Source organism: Phascolarctos cinereus, unplaced genomic scaffold, assembly GCF_003287225.1.
Source record: "Phascolarctos cinereus isolate Bilbo 61053 unplaced genomic scaffold, phaCin_HiC Scaffold_4;HRSCAF=312, whole genome shotgun sequence".
NCBI classification, from domain to species: domain Eukaryota; kingdom Metazoa; phylum Chordata; class Mammalia; order Diprotodontia; family Phascolarctidae; genus Phascolarctos; species Phascolarctos cinereus.
Window position 1 is genome coordinate 470,631,014 of NW_027555847.1, and position 13,416 is coordinate 470,644,429.

The 13,416-nt window shown below is 34.2% G+C and overlaps 1 protein-coding gene across 7 annotated transcripts in view; it reads left to right on the forward strand.

Annotated features, from left to right (window-relative positions):
- Positions 1–13,416, forward strand: part of ASPH (aspartate beta-hydroxylase) — a 257,979-nt gene that overhangs the window by 58,430 nt on the left and 186,133 nt on the right. For 2 of the 7 annotated variants that reach the window (XM_021002109.2, XM_021002110.2), the window contains one exon: positions 10,768–10,809. The exons of the other annotated variants lie outside the window; for them this stretch is intronic. In XM_021002109.2, the coding sequence (XP_020857768.1) occupies positions 10,768–10,809 (42 nt within the window). The remainder of the gene's footprint in view (positions 1–10,767; positions 10,810–13,416) is intronic. 7 annotated transcript variants of the gene reach the window in all.

The following is a 13,416-nucleotide window of genomic DNA, read 5'->3' on the forward strand; positions in this document are numbered from 1 at the left end:
TAAATCTTTTATTTCATAGATTTTTAAATAAAACCATTATAATTTGAGCATCCACTGGGGAGAAGTTTTAGAGTTTTTGAATTTGTTTTATTCTAGAATAGGTCTCCTTAGGCTTCTAAAGTATGCACCAGTGAAATGGTATTTCACTATTTTATTTTTGAAATTTTGAAAATTGTAGGATATTTAAAGTTAAAATAAAACCATACTTCAATTTTCAAATATTTAGCCAAATTATGCCATTGGGTCCATTACAATGTCTTGAATTTGTTAGTGATTATCAAATTGACATAGGTGTTCCAAAGGGAATTATTATACTAAAATCTGAAATTGTATTGGTACCCCTTGTCTTTCTCAATGGAAAAAGCATCTTAATTTGACCCCAAAATGTCCATAATTTATGAAAGAGGAAAGAGGAGAAAGGGCAATCTCAAATTAAAACCTTATATATCTGTTTGTTCCCTAGTGATCATTTCCATATTGTCTGTTCTTTGTGTAACATATTTAACTATTATATTAAATTAGCAATCTTCCCTGAATTTTATCTTGAAGTTTGTTAGTTACTAGTTAATAAAATGGCACTTAAAAATTCCTACCAAAAAAACTAACCATAATAGTAAACTGGTTGAAGTATTATTTTCCATTTTTTGTCAGCTAATTAATGTTTATCATCTGAAAGTTTGTGATAATGAAGGAGGAGGTATGAAACCTAACAGAATTAAGGTTCCATCAGTACATATTTAGGTGTTTCAAGTTCTGCAGTGATGCAGATTTTTTTTTTTAGGTTTTTTTTTTTAAATTTCATTTGTAGACTGCTTTAGGCCTTCACCATTTATTGTAGCTTTTAAAATTTAATTATGATAAGATCTTAGTCCTGAAATGTGCCCCTTGATTTCAAACTTAAACATCTAATAGTCATAAAACAGTGAGTTTAATTTTTGAACTTAATTTTAAATAACACTATTAGACCTAAGATAAAACTGACTTTTAAAATATATACGGCTTGATAAGCTTATGTATGGCAAATTATTTAATTTGTGTAATAGTAAACTTACAAATGCCTGTTAGAACCATTAATTGATTAGTGTTGCTTGCCTTGCATTGATACTAATATAAATTACATGTGCAGAAAATGATTATGTCTCATTTCTCTCCATGATAAATATAATGGCAAAAATTACATGAGAAGAAAAGTAATTTATCTGAACCCTGAATTTCTGTGACTTCCTTCAACAGTGGGCATATATAGTTTTTGATTTTGTTTTTTTGACCAGAGATGGGGGTGGGATGAGAAGAAAAGATCATTTTAAATTTGAAAGCTTTGATGCTACGTATTTTGAAATTAATAAAAATTCTGTGTTTTTACATCCAATGGTTATACATGTAATAAGTAGTTGAGACTTCTCTTCAAATTCTTTAAATCATTCTAAAAAGTAGCATATTTTGAAATTGATATCTCAGTTTTATAACTTCATATGCAGGAGTCAGTTATATATATAAAGAATTTTAGACTTTGAGTGTAATAAACAAAGGGTCCATACTTTATATAAGAAATGAAAACATTCAGAATTTTGAGTTTTGCTAAATTAATTCTCTGCTTTATTTTGTTAGATTAGAATTCTTTGTGTAGAGTTTATGGTCTGTACAATATATAATGATGTGATTCCCAGATTAGCATCCTCTTTACTCTATAAACTTAATGCTGGTTGCCTGGTGTCAATGGTGATTGAGCAGGTAGAGTTGCTACAGTGAGTAGAATGTCTGTACTCTCTGAGGCCAGAGTCTCTTCCTTCACTTTGCCCTCTAGGCCTGTCAGCCCTGTTATGTAATTGTCCTGGTTGTTCATAGGTTTTTGGAAGAGGCTATTTGGGGGAGCAGATTCTCTGTCCTGGACAAAGTTTTTCTTGGATTCATTTTGGATCTGAGTTTCCTATGCACTAACGTGAACACCAGGTATGGTCGTGTGTTAGGGGAATCTTATTTTTCTCTCATTGATGCCAAGGGAGCTTGGTGGCACAGTGTGTAGAGGGCCAGGTCTGGAGTCAGGAGAACCTGAGTTCAAATCTAGCCACAGGCACTTAATTGTGTGACCTTGGGCAAATCATTTAATCTCTTTGCCCTAGTTCTGGAGGTAATAATAGCACCTATCTTTCAGGGTTGTTGTAAGGATCAAATGATACGTTGGTTGTAAAGTGATTTGTACAGTGCCTGGTACATAGTAAATGGTATATAAATGTTAGCTATCATTATTATTACTATGTTCTAAAATTAGAACTGTCTGTAGGCAGTAGTGAACCTGTATAGCAAAGAATACTGTGTAGTAAAACCCTGTTGAGATGAGGAACAGGAGGATTGGAGAAGACGTATTCCATCTGAGCTCACATCAACACAACTTTTCTTTTAGTTACATTGGGAGAAAAAAGTGGACCAAGAAAAGCTGAGAATCTTCCTGGGGGGGTGGAGGGGCAGTGACAGTGATACCTGACCAACTGAGCAAAGATAGAGCTGCCCAACTTATTTTCTGTTTTTGTTTTTGTTTTTGTTTTTTAATTTTTTTTTGACAAAGAGAATGAGCTTCATCCTGGAAATATCAGAACAAAAATGACCTAGAGGAAACTGATATTCAAGATAACTAAGGAGATTGTAAGAAGGCACCTAGCTGCCATTAATGAATTCCAGGTACCCGACACAAGCTACAATCTAGGTCCTGAAAGAACTAGCAGATGTGATGGCTGAACCATTGTCAGTGAAAGATAGTTGAAAGATCATGAAAAATGGGAGATGTACTGCAAAAAAGTTGGAGAAGGGCAAATATTTTGATTTTCTAAAGAGAGAAGAGAACGGTGTGCTTACTGTTGGCCAGAGAGCTTCATTTTGATTCCTAAATCAATTTTAGTTTGCTTCCTTAAAAAAAAAAAAGATGGTAAGCATCTAGAGTGATTACAAATAGCTGGGGTGTTCATCAAGAATAGGTCATGCCAAAGTAGCCTTACTGCCTTTTTGAACAGGATTACCAAATTAATAACTAAAAGGGCATGTTCTATAGTTTACCTGGATTTTAGTGAAGTTCTAAATAAAATATATCATACTTTTCTTGTGGAGAAAAAGGAGAGAATGGGATTAGGTGATAATAAAATCATGTAAATTCAAAACTAGTTAAATGGCTGGACTCAAAAGAGTAAGTTAAGTTGTTCATGGTTCGTTGCCAGCATAACAGGCTGTATCTCCATTAGAGTGTCCCAGGGATCCATCCTTAACTCTTTGTTGATTAACATTTTTATCAGTGATTTGAATGGGGTGGGACATCAGTAATAAGAGTATATTGTTGTGCTCATCAGATAAAAGATAGATGACACCAAGTAGGGAGGCTTAGCTGAGATAAGGGATGTGAAAGTCAGAATCTGAAGGGATGTTGACCAACCAGAGCAGTAGGCTGAGTAATAGAATTAAATTCAGTAAGAATAAATGTAAATTGTACTTGGTGCAGAAAATCTACTTCCCAGGCAGACAGTAGATGAGGCATGATTAAATAGCAATTGTTGTGAGAAAGATCTGGGAGTTTTAGGAACTACAAGCTCGATATAATTCAGCATTGTCATGACAAAATCAAAGAAGATATTGTAATCTTGGATTGCATTAAGAAGGAAAAAGGCTGCTATGAATACAAAGGTGATAATACCATGTACAGTGTTCTTATCAGACCTCATCTGGAGTATTATGTTTATTTCTGGACACTTTAGTTTAGGAGGAGAATATCTAGATTTGGGGTTTGGCAAGGCATGAATAGTCATAGGATCCAGGATAAGGGATTAGAGTATAGAGGACAGTGTAATGTTGATCTGATAAACTGTGAGGATAAGATTAGAGAGAAAGAAAATGAAGCCAGAGATTGAGAGAGCTGAAGGATGGTAGAGAGAGTGGGAGTCTTGGTGAGAGGATGAGGATAAATAATAAGGTTAGGAAGAACAAGTGAGACAGAGAAAAATGAAATGACAGAAGGTTATGAATGGATAATGGTAGTTCAGAATTCTTGGTCATGTAAATATAATTATGGGTGATAGTGAGAACAAAGGTATGACTGTAAGTGACTGTGGTGAAGTATAGAGGTTGAGGAGATGTAGTAATTCAAAGGTTAATCTATTAGAAGGAAGATTAACACGTTTGTTAAATTCCTTTAGTATAAGAGTAGGAGTTTGGATGGAGAAAGGGGCTGCCACTAGGGTTGGTTCATATATTTAGGCAGGGCAAGTCTCAAGGAAGAGGTTGCTAGATAATGGTAGCAGAGGCAGAATCTGGAAGTGGCACTGGGAAGTGAGTAGTATTCTGATCCCCACCCTGGGCAGGCTTTTTGAAAGAGTATGAGAGAAGGCACAATCTGTATTAGATATTCTGTGTGCTGGGATTTAGCTATAGTAGTCTTTGGACATAAGGCTTTTCTAGCAATCTAGCCAACTAACAGAAGCTATGCTCTGCTGACATTGGAGAAGCGTTGTAGAGGAGGTTTTATATTGTGTATACTTTAGGAAATCTGCCATGCTTTGCCTATAAAACAAAACAAAACAAAAAATTCTATCAGATATTTTTAATGGCTGTCCTAGATTTTCCCAAGTTTTTTGGGTCACTTTTAGAGTTTTAGCAATGTTGGTAGGGAGGGCAGATTGTATGAATAACATGAAAATCACCAGGGCTATAACTAGATACTGACAGGATGATTTTCTATACATTGATATGTCAAGAACTTGTGATTTTTGGAAGTATGAGAACTGTTTCTGTCCATTTAGTTTGCAAGCTATCTATAAATTAGTTTTAGAGAATCACCTGAGATACACAGATATTAAGTGACTTGCCCATTGCTAAATAGGTAGTTTTAGATGTCTTTCTCCTAAATCTGGGTCTAGCATGTTGTCATGTGGAACTGTCTCTCTTGATTTTCCAAAAAAAAATGATTTTAATTTTATGAGTTGTTATTTTGAGAGATTGGGAAAAGAGCAATAATTTTGGAGCTGTAGATATTCTAAAAACAACACTTCTTCAAGGGAGCTACTAGTAAGAAGTACAAAGACTGAAGTTCTCACTTTTGGCAAGTATGGAGACCAGGAAGACTTTTGTAGTGACCTGTATGGAATGTACAATGTTTGTCTTTTTGCCAGGGCCAAGTACCTATATCTATGTTTGAAGTGTGGGCTGGTTTCCCTCCCAGAAGACAGTAATAAAAGAGGTGAGATATGCCTCTCCCCTTACTTTGTTATCAGGGAAAATGAAATTCTCATTAAAAAACTGGAAAAGGGCTTTGATATGAAAACAAAGAAGGAAAGAGTTCAGTAAGGACCAAGAACCCTAGTAGATACATGGTCAAGAGATAGAAACCAACAATTTTCAAAAGAACAAATGCAAATTATCAGTGACTGTATGAAGAAAAAAATGCCTCAAATAACCAAAAAATAAAGTAAATGGAATCAAATGCAAATCAAAACAAGTTTAAGATGTTACTTTATAATTGGCCCAAAGCTTCACACAGCAGGCATTTATAAATACTTGTTGACCTAGTAAATTGGCCAGGATGACAAAAAAAAACCATTTAAATCGTTAATGTTAGTCAATATGTAGGAAGATAGGGATGTGGATGTATTATTAGTAGAGCAGTAAAATAGTCCAACTATTTTGGAAATTAGTTTAGAACTGTGTTAGAAAAGTGATTAAACTATTCATACTCCTTGACGTTGAGGTCTTATTACTGGACATATACCCCAGGTTGGTAAATGATAAAGGGAAAGTTGCCTACTATACCAGTTATTTTATAGCAGAAGATTTTCTGGTAGTAAAACCAAACTAACCCAAAACAAAAAAAGCAGGAAACATGGGTGCCAATCGATTGGGAATTGACAGAACAAACTGTGATATATAAATTTAATGAGGTGTTATTGTTCTGTAAGAAGCAATGAATATGCATTTAAAGAAACTTGCGAAACTTGTATGAATTGATGCATAATGAAGTAGATAGAACCAAGAGAACAACATATGCAGTAACCACAATAATTTAAAGGAAAATAGTACTAAAAGATGCATCAATGACAGTGACCAATTTTGAATTGAGGAGTATGATGATAAAACATCCCTGCATCCTTTTGGTAGGGAGGTGGTATACTACAAGTATAGAATGAGGCATATAATACCACACATTAATAGTGTGTTTTATTTAACTATACTTCCATGTTACAAAAAAGAGTTTCATTGGTGAGATGTATTGTGATGAAGTTTTAGAAGACTTGTAGGAATGGGTGATTACTACTTCTAGTAATTCTTTTGGGCACAAATGATACTGCCAGAAGGTACCTAGAAAACATTTCTAAAAATTACAAAGTTTTTGAGGAGAAACTGGTGACCTTATGGACACGGAAAGTGTTTTTGTCATTGTGGCCAATAGGTAATGGTTTCAGAAGACTTATGGGTTTGGGAATGGAGTTTCTGGTTCCAAAGATGATTAGGGAACAAAGGAAAGAACTTATATATTCTAAAATATTTATAACAGGTCTCTTTGTGAGGCAAAGAACTGGAAATTGTGGGGATGCCCATCAATTGTGGAATGGCTGAACATGTTGTGGTATATAATTGTGACAGAATATTACTCTGCTGTAAGAAATGATGAGCTCGGTGATCTTAGACAAACACGGATAGAATTGCATGAAATAATAAAGAATGAAATGAGCAGAACCAAGAGAACATTATATATGGTAACAACAGTGTTGTTTTAAGAACAACTTTGAGTGACTAAGTCATTTTGGCTATTATAAATACCCAAATTAACTACAAAAGACCTATGAAGAAAGATGCTTTTTGCATCCAGAGAAAGAACTGGTAACTAGAAGTATGTATAGAATAATTTTACATACACACACATATTTTATCTGATGGTAGTCTTCTCTAGCAGCACAGAGGTGAGAGAGAGAGAGAGAGAGAAGAAAAAGAAGGAAAAAAAAGAAATTTACATGAACTGGGAATGGTTAGCATTGGAGAAGAGAACATTTGAAGGATGGGGGAATATTGCAGCTGTCTTGTAAGCATTTGAAAGACTCTTATGTGGTGAAGGCAGAACTAGGAAGACTAAACTTAATTTTTCTTTCTTTCCTTCATTCTGGGAGGCAAATGCATTTCCTATCTGGAAGAGATCTTATTAGGTAGCGATAGATAAAGCCTGGATTTTGGGTCCTAATACTTGCTTTTAATTGATGTTAGGTCACTAGTGGAAAAAATTTCAAGTTATTGTTGTTTTTAGCCCCATGGAAAGTAATATTCCTTTAAAAACCCATACCATAATTGAAGCAACAATTTCAAACATGGGTTGCGCCACCTACCCCACCTTATTTTCCCACTTAATTTTGCTCCTCTGTTCATGTCCTTCATTTGAACTTTCCAGTGAGGTAGCTCTTTCATCTGTCTGTTTCTCAAAAGAATTAATCTTGGCCTCATTTTTCTAATTTGTAAAATAACAGTTTAGATTATTTTTTAAAGGTCTTTTCCAGGCCTGAAATTCTAGAATTACTGGTATAGTACCATATGAGAAATGTAACTCAAGGTTTCCCTCTCTTGGCATAAAGTAGAATGGCAAGCATTCTAATTTCTATAGGTCTTTACATTTCTATAGTATTATAGGAGAAAACAATCTACTTTTCATAATTCTATTATTAAGCATAGTTTCCAGAGATGCATTTTGGTGAAAGGTAGAGGCTCTAAAGAATACATTTAGAAACTTAATCGAATGGAACATTTTAGTTTTATGATTGTTAATGTCTTTTGTGTTCACATGGAGACTCTGGACTATTTTAAAGTTTATTCTGTAAGGAAAAAATATTTTTATTTTGGAATAATATGTATAATATCAGAAGAGAGAAGATAATAAATGTTAATGTTGTAAAATGTTATAGCATTATTAATAGAGTTAAGAGAAAAGACTACTTTTTCCTTCCCAGCTCTGAGTAATTTTTGTCCTGCTGTAAAATTTGCTGAGAGACTTTTATATACAGAGCACTGTTCTTGGGGCTGGGATGGTTTGCAGAAGTAAACATTGCCTCGGACCTAAAAAATGTTTAAGGTGATATAGAAGAAAGAAATGCAAATAAATGAAAATCACAAAAATATATTGAGCCTGGATTTGAAAAACTTTTTGGAGAAGGAGAATAGTAAAATTTTGAAGTAAGGTATTTAGAAGAGAGGAGTAAGAAGTTTCTTTTATTATAAATATGTCTAATAGCTTAATATCAGTTCAATATTTGTGATGCATATTTTGCAGGTAGGAGGATAGAGAGGGAAGAGTCTGTTTAGGGGCTTTTGTTTATAAACCCCATTGTTCAGGTTGGTGAGAATTAGAGTGCCAGGCAATGGATATTGAAGGAAATTTTAGTGATAAAATTGATACTACTTAATAACTTTACATTTGAGAAATGAAGGAGACTAAAAGGAAAAAAGAACCTGGCAGTTATAGTGTCCTTGGTGATTTTTAAAAGAGCAGTTTCAATAGAACATTAGATGTGGGAGCCAGATTGCAAAGAGTTGAGGAGAGATGAGCAAGTAGCCTGCCTTGGCTGGGAGTTTAACCATGAAGGGATGTAGAAGAATAGAATTTAGTGGTCGCTGGGTGAAGTAGAAGAGTCACGAGGATGCATTTTTAGAGGGTTCAGGAGACTGTAGTATATATACAAATTGAAAGGAACCAATGGTGTTTGGAGATCATTTAATCACCTAGTGGAAATTAATCACCATTTGATAGAGATTTAAAAAGTAGAAGAAAAAGGAGATGATTCCTGTAGGAGGGAGTTGGATTAAATTTATTGACAGGTGTTTTAGCAAGGAGTTCAATTAATCTTCTAATATTGAAATAATGAGAGAACAGATGATGCTACTGTATTGAAGAGTAGGAGGAGTTAATTTATTATCACTGTTAATTTTCTTTGTTGTACCCCTTTTCCATTATATAGTACAAAAGTAAACCAATCCTACCCTTTTACAAATTACCACAAATTCCTAATTAGTGGAGTCCAGATCACTGATTTCATAATGAACCCTATAATGAAGTTTAGTATACTGGGAAATGCATTTAATGTCACTGGCAGATTACTGTATGGCAGATAGTATATGGGAGTCAGTGCTGATAAAACTCCTTTCTTACGGCTAGTAGTCTTGACCTCTTTCCCTTTTTCAGAAGTCTGCCAATGGGGCCCTGCTTTAACTAGCTGGGTTGTAGTCATCAAAATCTTTTCCTTTAGTGCCTGAAGAACAGTATTTGGCAGCATGGTACCTCATTTTAGGTAATGTCAAATGTTTGTTATAGTACATACTGTGAAAGTAGACAGTGATGTGGTGGAGCGAAAAAGAATATTGGAATCAAAGTGTTGGCCTTGCCTTTTACTTGAGCCTCAGTTTCTTTTGTAAAGGAACAGATTCCCTACTGGGAATCTCACTGGGTTCTTGTAGGGACTGTGTAAAGCCATTTTATAAACTATAAAACTGTAACTTTGTAAGCCATTGTATTATTATTGACATCAAGTGAGAGGGATGGACCTAGTAGGAGTGGAGTGACATGGAATCAGCATTTCACTGTTGAAAAGGACTTTCAGAGATGATCTACTTCAGCCCTGAGGGGCATGCATATCAATCTAGTGCCCCAAGCGGTGAAGGCATTTAGCAGGATGGCATCTTAATGCCATTATCAGGTCACTTGTGAATAGTGAACTGGTCTGGACACAGGTTTCAAGCTTCACCTCTGATGCATACTGTTTGAAAGACCCTGGGCAAGTCACGTCTCAGTACTGTAGGCAACTCTTAGGCTCTTAAGTTGCAGAAAAGGTGCTGACCTGATTGATAGAGGAAGTTTCCTTACCTAGAGGTTCCTATACCAATGAAATCACAGATTCAGTCCTGTCCCCTTTACTTGTCTGTTAACATGATAGGAGAAGAAATCTGAAGACTTTGCACAGTTATTAGGGAATTACAGAGCCAGAGAAGTATTAACCATTAATAAATCTTAGGAGAAGGATGAGATGGGGGCAGCATGGTATGGTGAACAGTAGTCTGGCTTGAAAGCAAGAAATACCTGGGTTCAAATTCTGCCTCTGATTCATTCTGCCTGTATGACAGGCAAATTACTTAATCCTTCAGTTCTCCAGGCATCTCTCTTGATTACCATCTAGAGACAGGTTGCCAGTTGCAGCAGTGGGTGGGAGTTTATATACCTGGAGGTTATCAGCACCAGTGAAATGACAGGTCTGGCGATTTTTGGTGACATAATTGAAGCAGTAAAGAAAAATTTTGTCAAAGCATTTTTCCAATGTTTTCTAGAAATCTGTCAGTTGTGGCAAAGTGGGGAGCTGTTATTCTACAATTTCCTTTTTATCCACCAAGCCTTTTCGGTGGAAAGAAGTTTAGACCTTCTTCTGACATGCACTCTTTCAAAACATAATCATAAAAAGTCATTGTTGGTGATTCCCAGCCCAGTGGTTACTTGAAGACTTGTGTCCTTCCAGGTCTTTACTTAGTCAAGTAATAGAGCTTCTCTCCTTGTCTTTTCTTGTTAATGACAGTAAAATAAAAATTTCTTAAATATTTTAGAAATGGTAAGTACTTATAAGATTTTAAAGTGAGACACACAAAATGGTGAATTTTACATTAGAGACTAAATGCAGGAGTAATCTTAGCAACCCTGTAAGTTTTTGGTGTTCATTAATTTCCATAAAAATGTATTCCCATAATCTCTCTCCATCTTGTGAATACCAACAGAGGAACCAGGTGGGGTAGCCAAGAGAAAAGCTAAGGCCAAAGGTATTTTGTTTTTTGATTTAGCTTTGTGCATATGATGATAGATTATATGCTTTAAATGCATGAGTTTTGCAAGATGGATTTTGTAAATGCAGCTACTAATGTTAAATGGCTTTTAAAAATTGATTTAAAAGATGTAGGAAATATTTAAATTGTGTAACTAGCTTTGTGAGAATTTCAATAATTGGTTTAGTGACACAAACTTAAGAATTGTCATGTTGTCAAAGGTTTACAAATGTCACTTAACCATGAAATATATATGTATACCTGAATATTTTTGTCTAAATCTACTTTCTGCAGAAAACACATTCCTCAGTGATTTGATTTCCTAAATAATCAAGTTATTCTCTTTTCTTCCTCTACTTTACATCAGAACTGCTTCAGTTGGCATTTTTTAATCATAAATTTATTTGAAAAATACATTATTTTCTATATGATGTTCATCATCTGTAACATTGTGTGACCTTTAAGTGTCTTAATTATGGAAATTCAGTGTTATGTCTATAATGTACATACTGATTCTTTGAAAATTAGAAGCCAAAATAGCCCAGTTTCCTGGCTGCATTGTATTGAATTATACTTTACTTGTGGAATTTCTTACACATATCTAAAACTTTATAATCTTTTATGCTTTTGCATGTGTTTTATGTTCATCATGGTAACATGTCATTGTATGTTAAATATAATCATTATATTAATATAATATTTGCATACTTAATATAATACTTGACATAGTTTGAAGAGCCTGAAGATTTTAAATACTGTGTGAGACCACTGTGTGATTTTGGAGAGGGGGTAATTATGAATTATATATCTGCATTTGGGGGTGTTTAAATTTATTCACTTCTTTATCTCATATGGAAAATTAGAAAAATGTCTTATTTCTCACTGTCCAGTGTGAAAAATAAGCAACATACTAAAATGTATTAAATAGAATTATTGACTAGAATTATTGTGCTCTTTTATCCAAGGTATAATAGCATATATGTGTGTGTGTTTATACACACACATATACACTTTAAGGTTTACAAAACTCCTTAAATACGTCATCTCATTTGATATTCACAACAAACCTGTCTGGTAGTGAAATTATTATTCTTATTTTATAGATGAAGGAACTGAAACTAAGGCTTAGATAAGTTAATTGACTTGTTTAGGCTCACATAGCCACTAGGTGTCTGTGGCTAGAGTTGAATCTAAATCTCCCTCATTTCTTTTTTTAACCTTGAGATGCAAATGATTCGAAAAGAAAAAAAAAAGAAAGCTAGTTTCAGAGTTAATTAAAGAGGAGCTTCTTGAGCATGTTCTGACTTCTGGCACCCATTGAGCTCAATCTTTTGGTAGTTTCTATTACCATTGATATTCCAAGTCAGTTGATAATCTTGAATTGTCAGATATAGAATGATCAAATTATTTTGACTCTGTTTACTAGGTCAGGAAAGTGAACTTAGATTTGAATATGATTTTCAATACCAAGTATCATTCTTATTAATTTTGAGGGAATTCAGTCAATCAGAATGGCCCATTCTCCAAGCCTTCTAATAATTCATGAATTTTACAAGAATAACTTGAAAGAATACTTTTCATATTGTGTTCCACGAAAACAGTCTTCATTCTAAAAGAATGACTTCTACTTGAGGTTTTTGTGATTTTGAGAAAATAGTACCTCCCACAATTTATGGAATTGACAGAGTTTTCCAGTTATTTTATGTATTGTCTGAATGCTATCTCCTACTAAAAAATCTTGATTTTATTCTTAAGAGGATAAAACATATCCATAGTCATTCTCCTGTGAAACTCTGCTAACTTCTCATTCACCGACCCTTTAAAGGTCTAGCAAGATATGCAATAGCCATAACAGATTATCTTTTTATTTCCTTTATTTCTCTTTCTAGTATGGATAATAAAGTGTTGACTTGACACATACTTAAGGTAACTCTGTTGCCACAGTTTTGTTTTTTTTTTAATTTCTTTTTGCTATCTCAAATACCAGAGACTATTAAAAGAAATTTTCAAAAAAAATTTTCGGTACTTAATTTTTCCATTTACTTGCCTGAGAGAATCAAATTTCTGTTCTTTTCATTGTTATGAAAAAATCCTATGTCTGGCTATAATACTTGACATGTATATACTGCTTTAGTGTGAATTGTCTTATGGGATTCTACAGCGTGTAATAAAATACTTTGGAGTTCCATAGAAGAAGGGAACTATTAAATAAAAATAATTCAGTTCAGTCAACACTAAGCACTAAGAAACTGTTCTAAGTGCAGGGGAAATAAAGTCAAATTAATAAAAGTTGACGTTTACACAATGCCTTATGATTACAAAGTTCTTTGCATACATTATCTACAGTAACCTTGTGAGGTGTATAGTGCAGCTGGTATCCCCATTTCATAATTGTGGAAATAAAGACTCAGAGGTGAAGGGATTTGCCTAATTTTATCCATCTAGTAAGTGGCAGAGCTGGAATTTGGGCTCATCTCTTCTGGGTGCAAATCTGCTGCTCTTCTAACTATAACATGGGGAAATATTAATTGGGAGAGAAGACCAGGTGGTTAAAAAATTATCCCTCAGTTTATAAAATAGATGCTTTAAAGACAAGATAACGTT